General features: G+C 51.1%; 1 protein-coding gene and 1 long non-coding RNA gene across 3 annotated transcripts in view; one reads left to right on the top strand and one right to left on the bottom strand.

Annotated features, from left to right (window-relative positions):
- NTN1 (netrin 1) overlaps positions 1-22,963 on the bottom strand; it is a 103,050-nt gene that overhangs the window by 22,420 nt on the left and 57,667 nt on the right. Inside the window, exons 3-4 of one of the 2 annotated variants that reach the window (XM_056324135.1) lie at positions 9,159-9,308; positions 5,886-5,939 (exon numbers count right to left, since the gene is read on the bottom strand). In XM_056324135.1, the coding sequence (XP_056180110.1) occupies positions 5,886-5,939; positions 9,159-9,308 (204 nt within the window). The remainder of the gene's footprint in view (positions 1-5,885; positions 5,940-9,158; positions 9,309-22,963) is intronic. The other variant, XM_056324146.1, reaches the window with a different exon arrangement.
- Positions 10,671-22,910, top strand: LOC130142378 (uncharacterized). Its single transcript, XR_008819376.1, has 2 exons — positions 10,671-11,685; positions 12,322-22,910. It is a non-coding gene; the product is annotated as an uncharacterized LOC130142378 (long non-coding RNA).

The raw sequence follows: 22,963 nt of genomic DNA, 5'->3' as shown, positions 1-22,963 counted from the left end.
TCGCAGATGTTGTGGAGGCAGCTGGCGGCTCACATGGTGTTGACTCCTAGTTTCCAGCTGCTGCAGCTCATTAAAAGGAGCTACGGTACATTTAATTCATTCCTAATGTCACTTTTCCCTTGAAGCGGTTGCTGCAGTGATGATCACAGTGTTTATGTGACCGTGAGCAGTGGGGACAGTGGTCCACAGCCTCTGCTTGAGACTGGAGCTGTTGAGGCAAAAAGACCACGTTCCCGTGGCGATGCACGGGTACAAGCTGGCTGGGAGGCTGGAAATAAGGAGGTGGCTCGGGCCGCTCAAGCTGTGATGTTCAGGCACAGCCCCCGTACCTGCAGTGGGAACCAGTGTTTTAACTCATCTAACAGCGCCTGGTGAGGTTTTGCTGGGGTGAATCAAGTGCTGGTGGCAGCAGACCTTTCCTCTTGCACAAAGGGACCCCTTTTCCTCCACGTCCATCTACAGAGAAAGCTGTGCGGTTGTGGCCACACTCTGAAATCTGCATTTTACCCTTCTGGTGTGGGATGGACAAGCCCCACTCTTGCTGCTCACCCCCGTGATTGCGGCAGGGGTGGTGGCACGTACCTGGGAGCAGGGCATTCTCTGAGGGGGGCCTGGAGTCACCTCAATTCATCTAGGCATGGGCAGGCAAAAATGAAAGCTTTTGACCTTCAGACAAAAGCAAACCAACCCTTTTTTAGGGCAGGATTACTCTGACTACCAGCAAATGATGCTGAAACAGGAGTACCAACTCATCAGAGAGGCCAGTTTTCCCCATTCCTGGCTCTTGATGGAGAGTTCTGGCAAAAATTTGGACAATTCAGCCCAAAGCCCAAGGCTGTAAGTAGTGAAAAGCCAGCTGCAGCCTGGGAAGGATGCGCAGCCTCCAGCTCTGCCATGGAAGGGGATGGGAAGGCATCAGGAGGTTCCCAAATCTGGGATGTGGGTACAGGGTGGTGAGGGCTCCAGAGAGCACCGCAGAGGTTGCAGGGGGAGGTCTGCAGGGGGTAAGAGTGCAGGTACACGCGTGGTGCACAGGGAAGGAGTGGCTGGCACGGGGGCAGTGGCTTGTCCCAAATGCTCCTGAGAGTGTGGCACGGTGGGGGGGACCTGGCAGCGCGATGGCACTGGGGGGCCACCTGGCCCTGCGAGGCAGATGGAGAGTTCTCCCTCCAGGGAATGAACGCTTTCAAGTGAATGTTTTCTACTATTTCCTACAAAGTTTCTATTTTCCCAGACTGAAGCCATAACCTTTGAGTGAGTTTTTTCTAAGTGAGACGCAGAAACAGGAACAGTCTTGAAAGGCTCAGACAGCCCATGGGATTTGGGTTTTTTTGTTTGCTTTTTTTGTTTTTCCTTGAGACTATTCCAGATTGTTCCAGAGCAGAGACCTGACTGCCCATCTCCCTCCTACAAGCTGCTTCCGGAAGGTCTTAATCACCCTCACGTACCACGGCACGCATCCACCCCTGTGCTGCGTCACCTCTGCACCCTGGGAAAGCTGCAACCTGCAGCTGAGCTGCTTCAGGTCCCAAGGGAGCCCCAGGGGTCCCTACAAGCAGGTTTTTTCCCTTTTCTGTGCATCCAGCCTCTTCCTCAGCAGCCAGGAGCAAAACGCACAGGCAACACCTTGAGCCCAAATGACTTTGGAAAGTCCAGATCTGGTTTTGAAACTGCAGAGGCTGGTTTCCAGGGGAAAACCATGCAAAGCTGCATCAATCCAATCACCTGTTTTTATTTAAGCCCACTAGCTGAAATCATCCACCTAAGATAATCATTTCCAAGCCAACGTGGATTCGATTCAGATAAGACAATGACTGACTGGCAGGTCTGTAAACCTTTTCCCTCTGCTTTTTTTTTTTTTCTTTTCCATTTTTCCTTTCACTGTGTCCCCTTCTGCATCTCTGAATGGGACCAGAAAAGGATGGGTGGTAGCAAGAGCTTGTCTTGCTTGGCCACAAAAATAAGAAGCACCCCCTCCTCATCATCCGATCTCCCAGCATGGGAGAGCATGAATGCATTTCATCTAAACAATTCGGTTTTGGACCATTTCCCCAAATTGATTCGGACCTCTGAGAGCCAGGCAGGACCCCCCACGCCAAAGTCGACATTGTTCCACCCCTTGTTCCAAGGCCAGCTTTGGCCTGTGCTCTTTTGAAATTTATCCCTCATTGACTCAGAGCAGTGGTGATGCTAACTCGGCTCTTGGCGAGGAAGGCGCTTTCTGTCCTGCATAGCTACGAGCAAAGGAAATAAAGCAGCATCTCTCCCAGAACTGGCTGCACCCAACTTCTCCCACTAATTTCTTTCTCCATCTCTATAACCCTTTTGCTCCCGTACCATGGGAGCTCTGGCTCACAGGCGCGCTGATTTAAGGATTTCTCACGAAGACAAGATGAATTTTGGCAGGATGCTTCAGGGTGGCGGGGTGGGGGCTGAGTAATGCCAAGACCCAGGACTGCCTGATGCTCCCCACTGAAGGGAAGAGATGAAATATGGAGGGTTCAAGCTCCCTGGAAAAAATAGTGCTTAAAAAGTCCAATAAAAATCACTGCAAGAAGAATTATGATCAGATGCTGGGCCCATCAGATTGCTCAGCTTGGCTCAGCCTCTGCTGGGCTTTCACAGGGAGGTGGCGCGAGAGGCTCCTGGTGAGATGGATTGGTCCCTGGTCACCCCTCAGGGCAGGGAGATCCAACCCTCCAGGGACACAGGGATCCAAGAGACAAGAGACACTGTATGGCTCTCAGGCTGTCAGGGCACACGACTTGCTCCCAGCCCATGGATGACCCTCTCCCAGCCTTCAGCGAGGGTTTCCTTTGCTGAAGGGAGATCTCTAACCTCGCCGAGATGTTCTCAGTTACTGTCATTATGCAAACCCAGCTGAGCCTGGACAGATCCCTGGATAACCCTTCTCCCCACAACAAGGGGGCAGTTACAGGGCTCGCTGCTCCCCCAGTGGGGCTCTTTGCTGACAGGATCTACCGGGGCTTGGGACTGGAAGCTGCAACCTTGCCAGCAGCACCAGGGCGAGATGGCCCCTTTGCAGGAAGGCTGGAAAGTGTTGCAGACACCTCCCCAGAGCCCCTGTCAAAGGTGGGGGGCACGTTCTGACTGACACACCACTGATCCCCGCAGCCATCCCTATCGGCCCTCACCCAGGGAGATGCATGGGTGGCAGGGAGCACCTAGCTCTCCCCACCGGCTGCACAGGGACCGACTCTTCACCAAAGTGTCCACATTCAGCGCCTAAAATCGGCTGTGCACCCCCTTGTTCTGCTCGAGGGTCCTGTTGCTGCAGGCTCTGTGCTTTTGCTTTGTTCACCTTGGCCCTGCTTGTGGGCTGGGGCCGAGGGGCCACAGGGGCACCGGCCCCAGCCCACCCGGCACAGTGCCTGGCACCGAGCTGGTGGCTGTGACTCGCAGCCTGGGGCTACTGTGGGTCACACTGCCAGAGTACATGAGCTCTGGGCAGGCGCTGAGGAAGGCTGTGGCCAATCGAGGTGGCACATGGAATTTGGGATAGCCAAATGCAGCTGCCCCAGTTGGCATTCACCCAGGACAGTGTGGGGAGTTCACGGGAAGGAGCTGCTTCCCAGCTGTGTTGGGATCTGCGTGGAGCACACAGGTGGGAGATGTGTCGCCCCCAAAGCCGTTCCCACCCCTGGGGGCAGCAGGGCTGGGGCTTCAGCAGCTCTTTACTTTCACGCCAGGACGTTGGCTGATGGATGTGGATAAATGTTGCTTCCTCCAAGCCCTCGCCTGCATTCAGCCCCTCTCCTGGTCACGGTCTGGAAAGATGTGAGAGGACGTGGGGATTGGCAGGGAAAGACTGTGAATAATAGAGAATGTCCTCAGAAAGGCTCCCTTGGACTCATGACTAGGAATGTGCCCAGATAAATGAGCTGCTAACAGCAGCAAAAAGACATTGAGAGATCCCTGTGGCCAAGTTCAACCTCAGGGACACCGCTCAAGTGTCACTGCTTGCCACCGGCTCCAGGGCTGGTAGGAGAAGCTGTGTGCAAAACTGGCCTGAGGGATGCTTCCCAATCCTCTGCTCACTCAGAAACGCACCCTGTGCCCTGCAATGTGGTCTCCAGCACAGGAGGGGATGGCACAAGCCAGGTCCTGCCTTAGGAAAGGGCTGGGGCAGCTGCACCGGGTGGGACATGCCCTGGCCCCTGGGAGGAAGGACCCCTAGGAAAAAGGAGACTCCATCAAGGATGAGGTTCTGGCCAGGAGGTCCCCAGCATCAATTCTGGGGCTGCTTCTGCTCCCTGGGTCAGTGATGGTGTGAGGACATCCCAGCACGGAGATTTTATAGCTTTACACACAGGGAGTTCAGGATCCCAAGCTCCTTGCAGAAAGGGCTGTGATAAGACATCTCTGCGTCTCCTTGGCTGCCAAACATCCACGATTTTTGGCAGAACCTGTGAGAAGCCCAGTGGCATCGTGGTGCAAGAGGTCTGCTCTGCCATCCCTGCAGCACGCTGGGAGCAGAGCGGGTTTGGGAGGCTGTGGGGGGACAGACAGATGGATCCTGGTGTGGAGCAAAAAATCCCAGTGTTCCCAGGCCACGAGACAGAACATTTAGTATGCAAATTCCTGCCAAATAGCCCATGAGAAAGCTGATATTTGATCTGTTGAGGTTTTTGTATTTAAGCATTGCTTGGGTTTGTTATTACCTGGCGGAGGGTGAGAGCACTGCCCCGCAGGGCTGTAAGGGCTGAGTAGTGCTTGGCTCCCCGCTCAGCAGGCTCAGTTTGGAAATTGTGATGCCAGGTGCCTAAGACCCCCTCCCCAAAGATCGGTCAGTGAGTCAGGCAGGTGAAGAGGCTCAGTCTAACATGATGGCACTGCGGAGCAGAGCTCACCCCAGCAGGATCCAGGTAAACCCTTCAGAGCCTGCTCTGCTGCTATCCATCTTCTGCCCCAGAGGGGACCAGCTGGGACTCAGCCTCTCCTGCAGCGTGCACTCAGCAGCGCAGCAGGCACATTTTTCTGGAAGTCCCACTGATTCTTAAACTGCCACTTGATAGGCTCTATCTGCCTATAATTCTTCCGTATATCAGCAGCACAGTCCCATACAGATCCTCCGTATTGCAGCTTGCATAAACATGGTGATCCAGGTCCATCGGGGCTGGGCTGCTGTCCCCAGGCTGCAGCTGCTACTGCAGGACATTTTGCTGCAGGATCTGCAGCTGCAGGACCTCCTGCTCCAAGCTAAGATGCTTCCCCTGCTCTTACAGTCACTGGCCTTGAGACACCTCTGAGCACAACTGGCCCCCACAGTCTGCTAACCACAGCCGTGTCCCACCCCAAGGACCTGCAAAGCCAGACATGAGACACACTGCTATAACATCCACAGGTCACACCTGAGATCGCTTAGCACAAGAAGCACACAGATATAGGCAAATAAAGGAAATGCTCGTATGCAGCGGTAAGCTATGTTTAGGAGCTTTGTTCTCTTTTGGAGGTTTTTTGGTTGTCCAGTCCTTCTCCACCAGAAAAACTTGGCAGAACAGTTCTCTTAGCCTCTTGAGAAGGTAACCACTAAACTTTAATAATCAACCAGCGGTGGTCTTGAGTCCTTACCCCTCTTCCATCAACATCTACATTAGGTAACGCCTGTGAGTTTATAGATTTAGCACCTCTGGGAAAATCTTTCTGCATCTTCTCCACACTCCCATGTGCTCCTAGAAACCCCCGTCTCTCAGGATGCTGCACACTTCTTTCAAACACTTGGACATTTTGGTATAAAAGGAATCCCCCTTGTCCCAGCACAAACAATAGAATTTACGTATTAATTTAATGTAATTTCATCCCAGGCAGATGATTGCTCATAAGACATTTACCATCAATATGCTTTAAAAGAAGAGACAACGTACCTGCAGGCTCCTCTGTGCTGCTGGCAGCGGTGGTGGGGGGAGCGGCGGGGATCTCTGTGCAGGGCAGCGAGAAGCAGACAGGAAAGGAGGGGAGATAAAAGAAGGAGGTATTATTCCAGATCCCAAAGAGTCTGGCTCCTGCACACAATGCATTTTCCCTTCCCAACTATGACTACCAGCAAGGGGTGTTTCCTAGCTATGTTTTCTGGCCAGGAGCCTTGCAAGAGCCCCAGAAACCAGCACACCAGGACCATACCCACTGGGGAACAGGGCCTCCCAAGAGGGTGTGGGAAAGGGATTTTTAAACCAAACATTTTAGCTTGTGGCTGAAAATAAAAGATACAGCTAGCCAAATAGCTGGTATGGTGCCATAGCCAGCAATTGCTGTGCTGCCCAGACACGGCCTGCTGCAATTGCTAGGTCCCAGGCTGGACCCCAGGGTGAGGGATGCCCTTGCAGGGGCTCGGTGGGTGCATAACCCCGGCAGGGTGGTACGGCTGCTGTGCGGTGCCCAGCCCCAGCAGACAACGGGAGCGGTGCTGCCTCTCCCCATCCCTGGGTTGTCCCTTGCAGTTGCTGTTTCCACCCTTGTCTGAGGCAGTGTCACCGTTCCTCTCGTGTGGGATAGGGTGCAGGTAAAGTATTGTATCTGTCTGCTGGGGTGCACGTGTTATCTCACACATTTAACGGAAACACAAACGTGTCTGGTGCCAAAGCCATGGCCCCTGGTTTTGATTTGGGGCCGGCTTTGCATAGCTGAAGCCACATAATGCTTGGGATATTCATACCCAAGTCTGACTGTGTTGATGTTAACGAGGACGGACTGCAGATGGAGCGCATTATATGGTCCCAGCCTCGGCAAGATGGTCTCTTTTCCCCCGTGCACGTACACAGCTCTCATCACTGACATCTTTTGTGCATTTAGGGCACAGGGCTGCAGTTTCTGGGCATCCCTGGGAATCCTGGCAGGGGAAGACCCTACCAGTCCATTTTGAAAGTTGAATTTAGGCATGAGCTGGGGGGTCAGCATCTGCCTCCTCCTGCTTTTGCCCTGGGCAACCTGCCTGGCCACAGAGGCAGGGTTTGCTGGGGTCTGTCTGCATTGCAGTGATGGCAGCTTATAGGGGTGCAACCCAATTAGTATTAGATGACTTTTTGATTTATTCACCTGCATGCAACTAAACACAGGCACAAGCCCATGTAAAACATGTGGTGCCTAGTCAGGCAGTACATGAACAACCAGCACAGCCAGCCCAAAGCCAGTGGCTGGATGGGTGCTCATGCCTGCCAAGCATGGGCTGCAATGCAAACAGACCCCGCTGGTGTCTTTTTCATTCCCCATGTGGTGATTTTTGCATGACTATAATTCTTTAGGACAAAGAAAATATAAGCAATGATAAATCAGGGAGTAACTGAGGACTTGCAGACAAGGTGGACAACCCCTTGGTAGCTGCAGTGTACCTGTCCCTCCCAGTGCCAGATGGGAGAGCAGTGTGGGTAGGGATGGAGAGCAAGTGCCCTCCACTGCATGTGTGTGAATTATGTGTCAACTACACCCCCACACACACGTAGGATATGCTGGCTGACATTTTTCAGGGATGAAAATGTGCTGGTTTCAGTTTTTCTAGGATGAGAGAATTGTGAGTTGCTCATATCCTCGCTGTAATTGCTTTAGCATCCTATGTGCAGATCAAACTCCCAGCAACCGCACGGTGGCTTGGTAGCCAGGCCAGAGCATTGCTTGAAACACATTTTGAACAAAAATTTTGGCCCCTTGGAAAGGGTGTTTTGCAGTGACACAGAAGTAAGGGGCTCTCATGGGTGCCAGGACGGTGGCTGGGTGGCAGGGCAGCCCTGCCAGGCTCACACCAGTGGGCAGCCATCGGCTGGTTCGGCAGCTGGAGTGAGCACAGCCCGGCTCTAAACGCCTGGTTGGATCGTGTTGAAATTCTGTGTCTGTCTTTATTTAGTGCAATGAATCCCAAGGGAGGTGATGCAAGGAACAATTTACTCTCTGATTTACCATGACCCTGGGGAATGATTAATGATAAACCTTTGCGCATACTTGCTGCAAAGCATACTGGAGCCATGACTTGGGGAAACAAGCATCTGGTTTGAGCTCTTGCCGTCCCATTGCAACACGGGGAAGAATGAATCTCAAGTGACCAAAACCACCATGGAATGTATGTTTTCTTCAGCAGGAGAAGGTGGAGAAAGGGTATCTACCTCGCAATTTGACAGGGGCCACCCTGTGAGACAGATGCTGCGAGGGGACAGTGCAGGAGCAAGCTGTGGGTTCCTAAAGGAGACTTGATTCTTTCAACCTTCACTTTTCTTTGCCTGTTGGACTTTTTTCTCCTTTCAGGAGCAGGGAGTCAGGCTTGAGGGGCGCAGCCCCTCCTGCCCAGCCCAGCCCAGGCACTGTAATTTTGATGCTTCCCTTTGTTAGGGCAGGTGGAGACGTCTTGCACAAGGTGCCTGAGCTACTGACTGATCCAACAGCAGCAAAACCAACAGGCAGCAGAGAGGAGCCCTGGGCTGAAGCCCACCTTGCCCTGGGCTGAAGCCCACCTTGCTGGGGCAGCGAGCGCTCGGCAGGGACCACCTGGCGATGTGGGCGTTTGCAGAGCAAATGCTGCAACTGAGAGACTTGGGGAGCTGTACCTGGTGCTTGATGCTGTTGCTTTAAGAGCAGAGAATGAGAGCAGCCTTGGAAAGGTAAACTATAAAGCAAACCCAAGGAAGCAAACGGTAAAACAGCCCATGTTTCTGGGTGGGTTGTGTGAGTATAAGATTCCCTTTAGCAATCCAGGGGCTATCAGTTGCATTACTGTGATGGCAGCTCTATCCACCAGCAGCTCCTCTTATTTGAGCTATGTGCCAGTGTGGCACAGCCTGATTTTAGAGAGAAAACCCTGTTTGTAGCCATCTGCCTTAGCATCCAGACCTGATGTGGTACCCCAAAACAAACATGCTCTCAGGGCATCTTTGCTCTGTGAAGCAAAATCAAATTACTGGCAAACTGGGCTGCAGAAGAACTCACACAACCCACCCAACAAGGCAGATGAGCTACTTGGAAGCTGAGTGTGAATTTTGGACTATATGCCCTACTGTGGGCAGTGCGGCTGGCAGGGGTACCCCAGCAGCTCTGTCCTCCGAGCACTGCCCGTTGGCACATATGTGGTGGGGTTAGTAGCTGCCCAGCTGGGCTCCAGTGGATTTACAAAGGTTAATATCTCTAATCTACAGACATCAAAAGAGCGATCCACCTACTTATGCAGGGGGCAATGGGAGACCGGCTTTGCTGGTAGCCTTTGGCGCATCGATTGCACGTGATGCCGGTGACACCATCTTTACAGGGACATTGGCCCGTGGTTTGGTTACAGGTTTGGCCGGCGGCGCCCACGGGATGGCAATCACACTCTGTGGGGGGAACACACAACAAGAGGGTCAGGGGGAGAGGAGAGCAGGCACAGGCGGCCTTGCGACATCAGCGGGGAGCAGGATGAGTGCCGTGGGGTGCCAGCAGCTCTCACAGCACAGCTCCACCTTGTCCGCAGCTGGTGCTGGACCTCCAGCAAATGTCCCGTCCAGCCAGCGACCGCACTGACCTGAAACAGAGGTGGCATTTGGCAGAGGGGATACGTGTGGCTGTCACTTGGGCACAGGGGGGATAGCACAGAAAGGGGGTGGCCCAGCCACAGCTGGTCCCACTGTGGAGATGGAACTATAGCCAGGACATCTTGCCCAGGGCAGTGAGTGCTCCACAGGTCCAGGGAGGCAGCGTGGGCGTCCCTGCACAACGATACCTACGCACAGACACGGCAACGGCCTCATCCCATGGGTGCTGCGATCAAGGGTTTGCAGGACTTGAAGAGGAGGGGAGCAGGCAAGGCAGCATTGCCAGAGGACTCCGGGAGCCACAGCACCCACTGCCCCCACCCCAGCCAGCTTCAATCTCCCTTGGGCTCCCTGGAGCAGTGGCGGGGCTGTAAAGAAGAGGTACAAAATCAAGGAGCATTTCATCACCTCTTCAGCACATGAGATCTCAGGCAGGAAGCAATTGTTGGAAATTCATTTCATGTGCACTACAAAAAAAAAAAACAACACAAACAAACAAAAAACTACCAAAAAACCACCCTCCTTTCAGTGCTCTTGCTCGAGCCCTTCCCTGCTGAGCAGCATCCCTGGCAGCTGGCACCGCGGGCTCAGGAAGGAAATGCCCTTGTGGGATGCAGGCAGGCTGGAGGACCTGCTGTTCCTGGCCAGATGGATGGAGGCTTGACGGCAGAGCTGGGCAGATGTGAAGGGTTTGGCAGGGGATGTAAATACTGCACTTGAAATCATTCACCATCTCATTTCCCACAGTGGGACTTACCGGCGCAGCTGTTTGTAAAAAAAAAAAAAAAAAAAAAAAGGGGGAAAAAAAATGCATCGGGGCTTGTTATCATCACTGCTCCAAAAGGATTATGGCCTCGCACATTTGTTAACAGCCCTGATTTCTAAAAGCTGCAAGCGCCGTGCCAGACTGTGGTCTGCCCCTGCTGAGCAGTGGCAGGGAAAGGCAGGAAAGCTTTCCTTTTCTTGTGCAGCATCCTCGGGAAGGAGCCAGCCAAAAACCTCCCCGGGGAGCACTGATCCTGCTCTCCTTCTGCCCCTCAGGGGAACTGCCTGCCAGCAAGAGGGTTTGGGGGAACACCTGCCCCACTGCCCAAAATCTGGGTGGGGGGGGTGGGGGGGGTGGGGGCTGGTCTGTGGGTCAGGACCAGTGCAAGTGTAGCTCCATGGGCTCCAGTGGCTGGGCTTGGCTTTCAAACACCCCCAGATCCCCCAGACTGAGCATATCACTCCCATGAGGGTTTGTGCTTCTTGGCTTGGCTCGCACCCCCTGGCTCTGAGACACCCTAAATCTGCCTCATCTGGGGACAGCAGATCACATCCCACCTTCATTTGCATTAGGTGTCCAAGGTTTGGTGTTTGGCTGGAGCTTCCCTCCAACCTGCCCCAGCACCATCCTGCTCCTGCTCCCTGCACCACCAGATTCCAGTTTGAGCTTTACTGGGCAGCAGGTCCCAGGCTGGTCCCCTTCCCAGCAGGGTTTGGGTGGTGCCTGGAGCCCCCCTGCACTGGGATGTCCTCTTCTCCCTGCTCTGGCCATCCCACCCCTGTGCCGCCCACCCCAGAGCATGAACAAACTGCCGCCATCCCTGGCTCAGCGCTGGGTGGGAAGACACCGAGCCTTGCCAAAACCTGATGGTTTTTCACACGGGAGGGGAAAAAACCCAAACAACAAGGCTTTTGCTTCTTTTCTCCTCCTTCCCTAACGCTTCTGATCTGGGGTTTTTGATTAAAAGCCCTCTTCTCCTCCCCTGCCTTGAGCTGCCTGTGGGAACCAGCCGCCTGCAAACCTGCCTGTAGTGGAAAACTTGCTTTTCTATCGAACCCAGTTTTGATTGGAAAAGTTTTAACATTAAATCAGCGTGTCTGGCGACGAGCGCAGAGAGCAGAACGATGTTTAGGTGGGAAAATCTGCACACTGCAGCCCCAGGGGATGGCTTCAATAATGCTGGGGGAGAGGAAATAAAAATACATTAAGCAAGGGCCTGAAGAAGGAACAGGACAGAAAACAGTTAAAGAAGAGCAGAGAGGCAGGAGTTAATACAAAAATAAGCAAATCAGGGAAGGGTTACACAAGAAGAGGCAAAGGGCAGGAGGATGGGGAGGAACATGCCTCATGTTTCAGGCTCCCCTCTGGGGCTGCGCGTGCTGGTTTCAGGCATTGCCTGCAAACCCCCATCCTGTGAGTAATCCTCCCCCATGTGAACGGATTGCACTGGTTTCAGTGGGACCGCTTGGATGAGAGGAGAAAGGCGGGGCGGGAAAGAAAGAGAGAGAGGGGGAAAAAAGCCTTCGTGAGGAGTAAGATTTACAGAATCAGGCTCTTGGAGGCCAGGCTGCAGAGCACAGAGCGCTCTTTTGGACACCACATAAATAAATAGCGATGCTGCTGCTTCCTCCCCTCGTGAGGTAATGCCTGAGCACAGCTTGTCCAAAGCTGCCGTGGTTATTTTTACGGCTGTATCTGTCTGAGGTTGTCTGCTCTTCTCCAGGCTGGGCTCTTGCGTGGGCTCTGCAGCACAGCTGTTAGCCGTGTCCGCACGGCACGCGAGATGTGCCCAAGGTTACAGAGTAGACAAGTGGCAGAGGAGGTAGGAACCACAAACCTCCCATCCAGGACCTTATCAGGAGAAATGCCTGGCTGATTGCTGACATGCCGTGGGGTAAATCCTCTCTGGGTGTAGGGATGTGCTTTCTGCCACTGGTACCCAGCTCCTGCTTGCAGTGCAGGACCCTGTGAGTCTGGGATGACGGCCTTGGGCAGCAGCACTCCAGTTCCTTCAATGCCTGACCCCATTTTGACTTTTCTGTCTTCCAGAAAACTCTCCGAATCAGCAGCAACTCAACCCTCCTGGCATGGAGAGGCAGGAGGTGGTCTAAGGAGAGTCTGCAGATGTACATTTGCAGTCCCTGTCCTGGAGGAACTGAACCAGTGCCAGTAATTAGGGGTAATTAAAGGCAATTTGCAGTTCCCTGGCCAGTGCGAACACTTGCAGCAGCAATTACAGGCTCTTCTTCCCCAGACATGGAGTAGCTGGGCTGCTGGTGGTTAATGCTGATTTTTCCAGTGCAGTTCAAATTCCTTTGGGTTGTAATCCCACACCGAGGAAAGACTGCACTAGAGTGGCAAAGGGGGGTGACTGGTGCAGACACCCCTTTGGCACCCTCACTGCCTTCCTGATAGGCACCTTTTGGTTCACAAAACATGTTTTCTTGCCTGGATTTCTCTGGGTACAAAAGTCTCTCCGTCACCCACCATCGTGCAGAATATCAGCACTTCCCTGCACTGAGCAAAGCAGAGACCATGAGGCACCAGAGCTGAGAAAACCTCACTGCTCAGAAAATGAGGGTGCCTAGGACATCGTTAGAGATAACGAGGGGGATAACAACTGATTTATCCTCTGTACCCTCATGCCTTGCTTAAAAGCATCTCACCACAGAGAAGAATGTAATGGTGTAGTGAGTGAGATGTGGAAGGAGCAAACAGGAATGATGTTGGTGCAAGAAAATGGTGAGTCTTTAGTTTGTTAGTTCACACAGCATCAGGAGGAAAGGAAATAACTGGGGTGATTTAGTTTTTTCAGAAAATCTTTAAGAAAAAATCTTTGATGAGTGACTGTGGCAGAGATGCCCAGGCATTATTAGTGGAAAATTAAGTTATTTCCTGCTTAAAAGCCTGGCTGTGGAGAGAAAACAAGGAGTGAGAATATATTCTGAGGTTTTGATGGGGAACAAGGGTAGCAATGGGTTTACCCAAAAAAGGTGATTTTTTTGTTTTGCTTTGTTTTCTTATATAGTAACCATGACCTGGAAAGCAGGGAGCTAACAGTGTTTCTAAGTGCCTACATTCAGCTTGGCTAGTCCAGGTGTGAGGAGACAGTGTAGGTCTTCTGTGATACCAACCCAAACTGGCCGGAAGGGCAAAGGGATAGCAGGCAAAAACCACTGTGCGGAAGGATGCATAATCAGAAGGAGGGAACAGGATGGCTCATACACACTGAAGGGTCCCAATTAACTGCAACCACTCCAGGAAAAGATCTAGGAGTCAATGAAACATCTGGCTGATTGCAACGGAGCTCAGAAGAGCAACAAGATGGTAGGTTGTATTATGAAAGGGGTAGAGAGTAACACTGAATATAATATCATGACACTATAGAAATCAATAGTACGTTTTCAGCTGGGAAACTGGAGTGAAAGGCACAGAGGCACCCATCTGAGGGTGGTGGAAAAGATTAGAAATGCCTTGCCAAAAGACGGTGGAGGGATGCCAAGTAATGCACAGCGCCGGGAAGGTCAGACAGGTGCTCCTCTTCACTGGTCCTTAAAATACAGGAACAAAGGGACATTCAATGCGTTTAAAAGGCAACCTTTTTCAATGATAAAAGGAAATGCTTCTTTGCGCTGCACGTAATTAACTCGTAGAACTCATGCTACGAGACACCATGGCAAAGGCCCAACAGGATTAGATAGGCCTATGAATGAGAACATCTGTAGTTACATTAGCTGGGATTAATATATATACAGATATAAGCACTCCAAGCCAGCTACTAACTGCCTGCAGTTAGGAAGAGATTTCCCCTGGGGGCATGCTATTGCAAAACTGTCTGTCATAGAGTTTTATATCTCTGTCTGAAGCTTCTAAGACAAGCCACTATTATATCTATTATATTAGAATCTGCTGAGGCAGCCCATCGCCTGCTCGAGCACAGGCAGCGATGCTTTTCCAGGCTTCAGCTGAGGTATGGCTGGTTGGGGGTTTAAAAATACCTGGAAGCAGATTTTAGGACCGTGTATGAAAGGATGCAAAACACCCTGCGAAAGTGGTTGAACTTGCTGGGATGTCTCTGGCCCACCGACAGTTGACAAATAGCATGACAAAAATGCAAATATTTTTCCACCCCTGAATTTTGGTCGGAGGTATTCCCAGCTGCTAATCTTCCCACACACATGTGTTGAAGGATAAACAGAGGGATAAATCTCTAGGCTTAGCTCTCATCAAGTGTGACCTTTTATGAGAAGGTACCTGAAAGGACCTGCATTTTTGGAGAATTAGCATCTTCCTGTTCGGGGGGAAGCTGTTTCCTTGGGAGGTTTTCAGTATGATCAAAAATCCATTTGACTGAACAACAGAAAAAGGTTTGAATTCATGGGCTATCCGGATTTCCTCTTGTCACACTGTATCTGCAATAACATACGTCGCAGGGCTTCCAGATTTAAAAGGCCAAGCGTGACCTCTTTGTGTTATGCCATGCACCAAGCAGTAAACCAGCAACGCATTAAACTGGGAAAAAACACCTGAATTTTCAATAGTAATTGATGAAGGCTCCTGTATTGAGGAAGAGCCTTCTTCAGGAAATCACACTCACTGTTGAGTATGAATTTAAGCCCCATGTAACCAATGTGCCTTAGGTACACGTTAATATAACCGTGCTTACAAAAGCTTTTCCAGAACCATGGCCAAAACTGCCTCCCTTTGGTTGCTTTCCTTCTTTCCTCCAAAGACTCCAGCTGGAGTAAAAAATGCAGCTAAGCAAGATTTCTGCTGGAAAAAAAAATGCACCAAAATCAAGCTTCTTGTTTGGATACTTGGATTCCAACAACAAAGAGCAAAATGTCAAAACAACTCAACCTAAATTTGCCTGTTGCTTCAGTAATGCAGCCCACATCATCCTGAGGCAGTAAACATATTTCACCTGGTATTATGTTTTAGTATTTAGAGGTATGGTTCAGATATTATTACTTAAGCAAGCTTTTTCATCGTGGTAGAGTTAGGTTTTTTTCCTGCTCCACTGTCTTTAGTAACTCGGGTACTTTAAATTCTGGTTCCAGTGAACGCATCTGCCCAGGGAATGTGTGAGAAACTCCTGGGCTGGGGCTGGTAAGGTGACCCCAGCCTTGAAGCTGTCCCAAAGACCTGACCTGGGCAGGCTTTTCTTAGCAGATTTGCTCTGGCTCCTGTCTTTGGGGGAAAAAATTCAAAACAAGTGGTGCTCCATCCTTTGGAGACCTGACCTGGTTATTTGTCCGTGGGCGAGGAGAGTTATGACCTAGTATCTGCACACCTGAGTAGCGTGGGGAGGTTTATGCTGGCTCTGGGGATGGGATCCTGCAGGGATGGGTGAGACCATATTTAATGGCAGAGCATCTCCACCATGGGTGGCATGTCCTGCAGATCCCACAGATTTATGTCACGGGGAAAAGAAACTGCGGTATTTAGTGTGTACCCACCCAGTCTGGCCCCAGCTAGTTTACTAACCAGAAGCAGAGGTTGAAATGTCTCTGTGTTAACTCTGAATACTAATAATGCCTTTAAATATTAACTGTTAACGGCTTTGCAATGAGATCGTCAGCTTGTCTGCGATATTGTGCACTGGATTTACTTCTCCAAAGGATCGTGTTCACGCACAATGTCCCTCAGCACATTCTCTTGGAGATTTAAAGGTTTCTTGCCAGCAGAAAATGAATTCCCCCTTTTATCGGGCAAAGCCAAATAATCTCTTGGCGTTTCACAGTGTCCCTCCTCCTGTGCCGCTTCTCAGGGCTCTCCCATTTCTTCCTCCTGAACTGGCACTCAGGGAAGCCAAGGGCTTTGGCGCCCTGCAGTTTGGGCCAAATTTCACAGATTAGACCTTGTCTTTGTCTTCTCCGTAACAAGTAACAGACGGGGCCCACAATGCCTCCACTGAGCAAGAGTCGCCTCTAATCCGGAGGGGGCTTTGAACCACAGTAATAAATCCACTTTTTGGGCAGGCACACTATGGGCAAGCATTAGTGATACAGACAATAAGACAATTATGGCAGCACTTTCCAAAATGCTCGAAAATCCTCTTGTTAAAAAATTGTTAAAAATTCCCGTGTCGTCTGGGAGCTCCACCTTTTGGGTGATCGTAGCGGAGCTGGAGAAGCCATGAGGAAGTGTGGTGGGGATGCTGAGACACCCAGGGATGAAGCACTGGGGCTTCCTTCTCCCCTTTTTGCTGGCAGGACTTGGGTTTTGTCATGGAGGATGTCTTCCCTTTTATTTTTCGGTTGAAAAATGCCAAGTCTGCTCAAAGACCCCCAGGGGCAGCTCTGGCCAGGCACAGAGCAGCTTCATGGGGCACAGCCCCTCAGCACTGTGTCCCCATGGCTCTAAAGCAAAATAACTCAACCTGCTTTCATGGGAGACGTTGCCTGAGAAAGAGTGGGTTGGAAAATACTTTTATTAGGGGTGGGTGGATGGAGGGAAGGCAATCATTTTCACCCCCTGATGCATTTTTAGCCTGGCTCCTGAGGAAATGAGGTTCCAATGAGGTTCCTACAGACGTATTCTTCCACTAATCATATTTCAATCAAATCTGGCAGTGGAGCAAAAGTCTCAGAGATAATGAGGTTGCCACAAGCCTCACAGAATGAGGCAGCTGGGTAGATGGGGGAGAAACTCTAGAAAAAGCTCGGCAGAGGGGGATCCCTTTGGTGTGCACAGCCCTTACCAGACACTAAAGCATCCACAGTGGGGAGAGCCCCCTAACACCCCACCTGCAATGAGAGCTCCTGGGGCACAGATCCAGGCCACCGATTTGTGATGCTCTGAGAAGTGTACGTTCAACTGGAAAATCTCTCTCTTTCTATCAAAAAAGAGCCTTTTCATTTGAGTATGCCTAAAATCCCAGAAGGGCACATGGGTGAGCGGGGCTGAACTTTGTTTTAGCGCTCAGGATCTAAGACCCTGGTGGACTTTTCACTCTCCAGAACTGATCTGAAGCAGGAAAATCTCTCAACAGTTTGAAAATATTTACGTGGAAAGCAAATTATTCCTTTTCTTTCTCTTGGAGTTATGCGAAGGTCTGGCTGCACAAATGAACTTTTGTTCTTAGTCTGAGACTTGTGATGGAGAACTGGGGTTTAGTCTGGCTTTTTTTAATAGGGTGCGAATTCCCCTCTATTGTGTCGCACTCTGCCGCTTCTGAAAAACCACAGTCCGAACCTGCCCTTCAGGATTGCTTGTGGGTGTATTTCTGCTGAAAAACCAAACCCAAAACACAGTTTTGAAGGTGGTCAGCCCCAAATTCAGCCAGTAAATCTCTCGAGCACCATCATTGCAAGGATGGGATTTTTTTCAGAAGAGCAGAGCTCCTGTCAGGGAGTCGGCAAGTTTTCCCAGTAAGCTAGATTGTCCAAACGTCTGACGTGAATTTGGGGCTCAGCTGTGAGCTGTATCTCCCCTCTGCTGGGGGGGAGGCTTCCAGGCTGCCGTGGAGAGCTCAAGGTCCTTTGGAGGGTCTCTGGCTGAGCTTCCTCCATCACACGTCTTGGCTCCCTAGAGTCAGCAGAGCATTTTGCCCTGACCTCTGTGATTCCCACACAGTGCTGGAACTTTCTGCCATGGCTTTTATCCTTTCTGCATGCTTTTCCAGCTCATCTGTTCGCGGGGCTGTTCCTCTCTCCCACACTAAAAGTGATGAAGGTCTCCCATTGCAGCGGAGATGCAGCTCATCTTGTCACATCCTCCTGGGAGGTGGTGCTCTGGGTCTTGGTTTTACTCATTTGGGTGGAAGAAGCAACTGGTGGGTGCTTTTGTGGGAAAGAATCCACGGGAGCAGGACACACTGGGCATCACCAGGGCGCCAGCTGCATCTCCCGCAGGAGCAGCTGCTCCTGGCTGGCTGGGGGATCAAGCGGACACATCAGCGCCGTGCTCTGGGGTCTGTGCTGCAGGTCAGGCCCCTGCCCAGAGAGATGCTGTCTTGTTTGCATCCAGGGGTCCTCCCAGATGTTTGAAGCTATGTCAGAAGCCCCTTCCTCACCTCCCCTTCCCTAACCTGGATCTGTTTCAAATTTGCCTTTAAATGCAAGTTAGTCTCTACCGATCTGGCAAAGCCTGAAAGATGCTCCCAGAAGCGAGGGGAGCTTTGCTGAAAGGGCCCTGGAATTGCCAGTATAGCCTTTTAGAGGAGAACGGGGGGCTCAGACTAGGAAGCAGCCCCTGCCCTCAGCACTGCTGTGGGGATGGAGTGCACAGTTTGCCCAGCCCAGCGGCCCCAGGAGTCTGAGCCTGCAGGAGAGTCAAATCGTGTAGCAAAACACGCCTGGGTGGGAGCAAGATGTGAAATTACTGACTTCCCCAGAGCCTGAAGACAGCTGCAGCTTAAGGAAATTTTTGGCATGGAGGTGACTGTGCTCTGATCTTATCACCAGGCACAGACAGACCTCTCTCTCTTTCTTCTTGTTTCCCTCTCATTTATTTGATTTTATTTTTTTGCGCTTTTTTGGTTAATGATCTTCTACAGCCGATTTCTGGAGACTGTAGCAGACCAGAAACCCTCAGCATGTGCACTTCATCTGGGATGTGGGTGGCAGAGCCTCCTTGCCCATAGCGATGCCCCTTGGTGCTCTGCCAACTCCCCCGGGTGGGTTTTCCTACCTCTCTGCTCTCTCCGAGCATCCAGGTTTCAATCCCAGACTGCCTAAAATATATTCCACTGAAAGCAAATATCTTTTTAAATGTTGCTGATTGTGGGAGGTGGCCCTGATCGTAAGCCAGAGAGAGGAGAAAGTCAGCGATGAGCTTCTGGGAAAGCCAGGCAGCAGAATTTTTACCTTCGTCCCAGTTAATTTGCACCAAAATGAAAAACCAGCCCCAATACTGGAGCACTTCCAGGGGCAGATACACAGAGGAGCAGAAAGTACGACTGCTTCAGATCACCAGTGGCTACAGAGATCAAACTGGAATGTGATTATCTGGGGTCCCTAAACTTGTCCCCTGTGCATGGCATCACTCCCGTGCACTGCATGGAGGTGGTGGAGCTGCCCTGGGCTGCGGGAAGGGGCTGTGCAAGGCTCCGACATTTGGTTTGTTCCTTGCTGATCAGACTTAATTAGAAAGTCCTCGGAACTGGAAGGCACGCGGGGAAGGGAGAGCAGGATGAAGGCTGGCACAAGGAGCCCCGTCTAGCTTGAAGCAATTAGAAAGTGTCTCAGTTGCTGGGTTTGCTGCAGGAATATTCCACTGCTGCGATGCAGCAAACTTCCCACTCTGGCTCACGCAGAAATGGCTGCTCATGTGTCATTAAAACCATGGATGTTTAAAAGCTAGCATGGCCAGGTAGACATCTTGCATTGAGCTCAAGGCTTCATGTAAAAAAAGAAATTGCTTCTTTTCCATGTTTTCACACTACAAACTCCAAACAATTTAAGAGCTTCTGTAATAGTCATGTCCTTTCTTTGTTTTGGGACCCTTCCAGCCCAAGTGGGTGACTGGTGCAGCTATGCCTGGGGTCCTGGAGGTGTCCTGGAGGTGGTGGCACTTAGTGACAGTGGCACTCATGCCTCCTGTGCTGCCCCAGGACACTTCCACACAGCAACTTGTGTGCGTGGGACAGCCTAAAGCTGCTTTTCTATAAACTTTCTCCGACTGGTTTGTGTGTGCCTGGGGGTTGTTGATGACAAGTTTTAGATGTAGAAACCATAAATCAGTGCTTAGCACTTGGAATAATATCGATCTAAAGAATTATGGGGCCTTGGGGAAGGGGGTGACTAAGGCATAGCCACTAACAAATGCAGTACAGAAATAGAGCTAGAAAATTGTTCTTGCAGCAGTGGAAGAGCATGCCCTATGAAGAAAATAAAGTCTGTGCTTGGCAGATCAATGCCTTGAAAGTCTGGACTTTCTCCAGTGATGTGATTTCTCAGAGGTGACCAAGTCTGGATAAAAGAATCCAATCCAAGCCCTGCCAGCACTACAAGTTGGCTCATCTCTCATCTAAACGGTAGCTCCAGCTGGTCTCCGAAGAGGAAGAAAATGAAGGGAAGGAAGTTTGATGATTAAGGACAACTCCCTGGAGGGAATTAATAGAAAGTATGACCTTGGACTTTGCCTTGTGAAACCACAAATGAGCTGGACTAGAGATTGGCATCAAAATGAAGTTGCCCTGGGGAAAGGAGCATCTCTTTTAGGATGCAATTCACTTCCTCCTAAGGTGGACACCAAGGGTAGGTCTCCTGCACCAATGATGGACACCAAGGGTAGATTTCCTGCACTGATGCCCAGCAGCAATGGGGTCCCTGCAGTGATAGAAGGGAGCCTGTGGGAACTGGTACTCACTGCAGGTGAGGAAAGGCTGGGGACAGGAGCCCTGCCAGGAGCCACCACTGGTGGTCCTGATGCCCCAGAGAGCCCTGGTTTAGGGCATTCAGCCAGACCATCCCCCTGTCTTCAGGATGTGTTAGTTGTGAGCTTGCCTACCCCCTACCTTGCTGTGGATTTGGGGACCGTGGTAGCAGGGGACATCTGCGAGGCTGGAGGGATGCTGACCACAACTGAAACCTGCAGAGATGTGCCATGGACAGGCTGATCTTTCTGTCCTACGCTGGGACATGGCCCATTGGATACCAGCAGTGGGACACCAGTATGCTGGTGGCAGCGAGCCTGTCCTCAGACCCTGCTATCTAACGTGGGGTTTACCCCAGCTGCCTCCTGCACCCCAACTTCTCCGTGGGGCTGCAGGCAGCAAGGGAGGTTACATCTCCCCTGGCTTCAGCCTTGTGGAAATGAGTTCTCTGCTCTAAGCTGGTCATGCAGCTCCCTCTATAGTCAGTGGAGAGAGACGGGGGACTCATCCCACTGTCCCCGTCACTAGTGACTCTGCTCTTCAGGCAGCACAAGGAGCCAAAGGGGTTCAGCTGTGTCAGTTATATCCCCCCCACCCCAAAAGCCTGCAGCTGGGTGGGAAAAACCCCTGCATCTACACCCATGAAATCAGGGACTGGAGGCTGAGCCCCTGGGGACAGCACTCACCCTCTCTGCTTGAACCCAAACTGTCTCCAAAAAGCAAATGGCAAAGACTTGAGCCTTTGCAGTACAAGCCAGTACAGGCAGGTAGGCTGGGAGGGATCCTTTTTTATTATTTTTTTTCCCCATAAGCCATTAAATAATCCTCCAACGCAGATGGAGAAGTCTGCCAGGCTCGCATGGGCATGGGCTGCAGCAGCGCCGCGGCGGCAGGTGATCCTTATTTTTTACCAAAGCATTGAATCCTAATGAATGTGACCTCTCCGTGTGCCAAATCCTGCCCCTCCACAAGGGGTTTACCCTGGCAGCCTCAGCACAAGTGCATTCATAACACGTATCATTTGTCATCTTTTCATCAAAAAGTGTGTAAATCCTTCCCCCGAAGTGCAGAGCTGTTTTACAGCCAGGCTATAAAATCCTGCAGAGTCTCTGTTCCAATAGAATTACATTAGTGCCAATAATCTGGCAAATATCAGGAGTGAATTTAATCAAAAGAACTAACACCAGGGCTCTGATTTACAGCAGCTCACGACAGAGTGGAGCGGTCAGAGGTTTTCAGGACCCAGATGTGGAATTTCACTTGCAACATCATTTGGAGCAGAGGGAAAGCAGAAGGAATGGGAAGCAGGGCTTCAGCATTTTGGGAACTCTTCACGCTCTCACAAAAATCAGTGAGAAAAGAGGAACAATTCACCCTTGTTCTGAATTTTAAAAGATGAACATGTGACATTTCTGATATCTGGGGTTTTGCTGTTTCTCAGGGCAGCCCACACACCTCAGGGGTGTGCGCAGGACCAGGGGTTTGATGGATGTGCCGGAGCAAAGGGCACCCTACCCTGGCACCCGCTGGGCGAGCCCATCCAGCCCCGTGGCACAGGACCAGCACCACCACTCATCCTCCAGTGCGAAGAGTCCCTGTCTGGGGCCACGCAGAGATCAGTTACGTGGTCTGACCTCAAAATGCCGGGGGAGCCCAAGCCCTTGCTTGAGTAACTGGTGTCCCTGGGTTCGCCTGACCACCCACCCACAGCAGTCACAGCCCTTCAGCTCCCAGCTCCTGCCTGGCAGGCTCTGGCACGCACCCCGTGTTGCCACTTCATGCAATATCTCTGCTCCATCTGTCATCAATTCCTTTGCATGTGGTTTGCAGACTTCATGCCATGCTCTGCCTGTTGCATGGCTCTGCAACAGGGCATCTCTGATCACCGACAAATTTTTTGCTTTTATCGTTTTTCTGAGAAAATAACTGGAAGCAAATGCACAGGCAAGGGACGTGGCACGGCTGCGTCACTGCTAACCATCAGGGTAAAAGTCATCTTTAAAGTCCAACTTCTTATGCCTTCACCTGTGCTGCTAAGACAACTTCAGATTGTTAAAAAAAAATCTTTTAATTGAAAATCACTATAGATTTGACTGTTAGAAAACCAACCAGCCCTCTGCCAGGGCAGGAGGACACTGCCCAGCTCCACTTTCAGCTCACCTTTTGCTGCCTGAGACTCACACCATGCCCTGCAACATGTGCAAAAGTTTGGGGCATTTTTGTTTTTCTCCACATTAAAAAAAAAAGTAGACATTGTGCAAACATTCCTGCAATGTGTTGTCTTTACATAAATACCAAAACCAACCATTTAACACAATGCAACTCATGCCTCTATGATTTTCTGATGTTAGATGCATTATGACTTGAGGT

The sequence above is a fragment of the Falco biarmicus genome, chromosome 1 (assembly GCF_023638135.1).
Source record: "Falco biarmicus isolate bFalBia1 chromosome 1, bFalBia1.pri, whole genome shotgun sequence".
Taxonomy (NCBI): Eukaryota; Metazoa; Chordata; class Aves; order Falconiformes; family Falconidae; genus Falco; species Falco biarmicus.
Note: the sequence above shows the minus strand (reverse complement) of the source record. Positions and strands in the feature narration are given on the sequence as shown.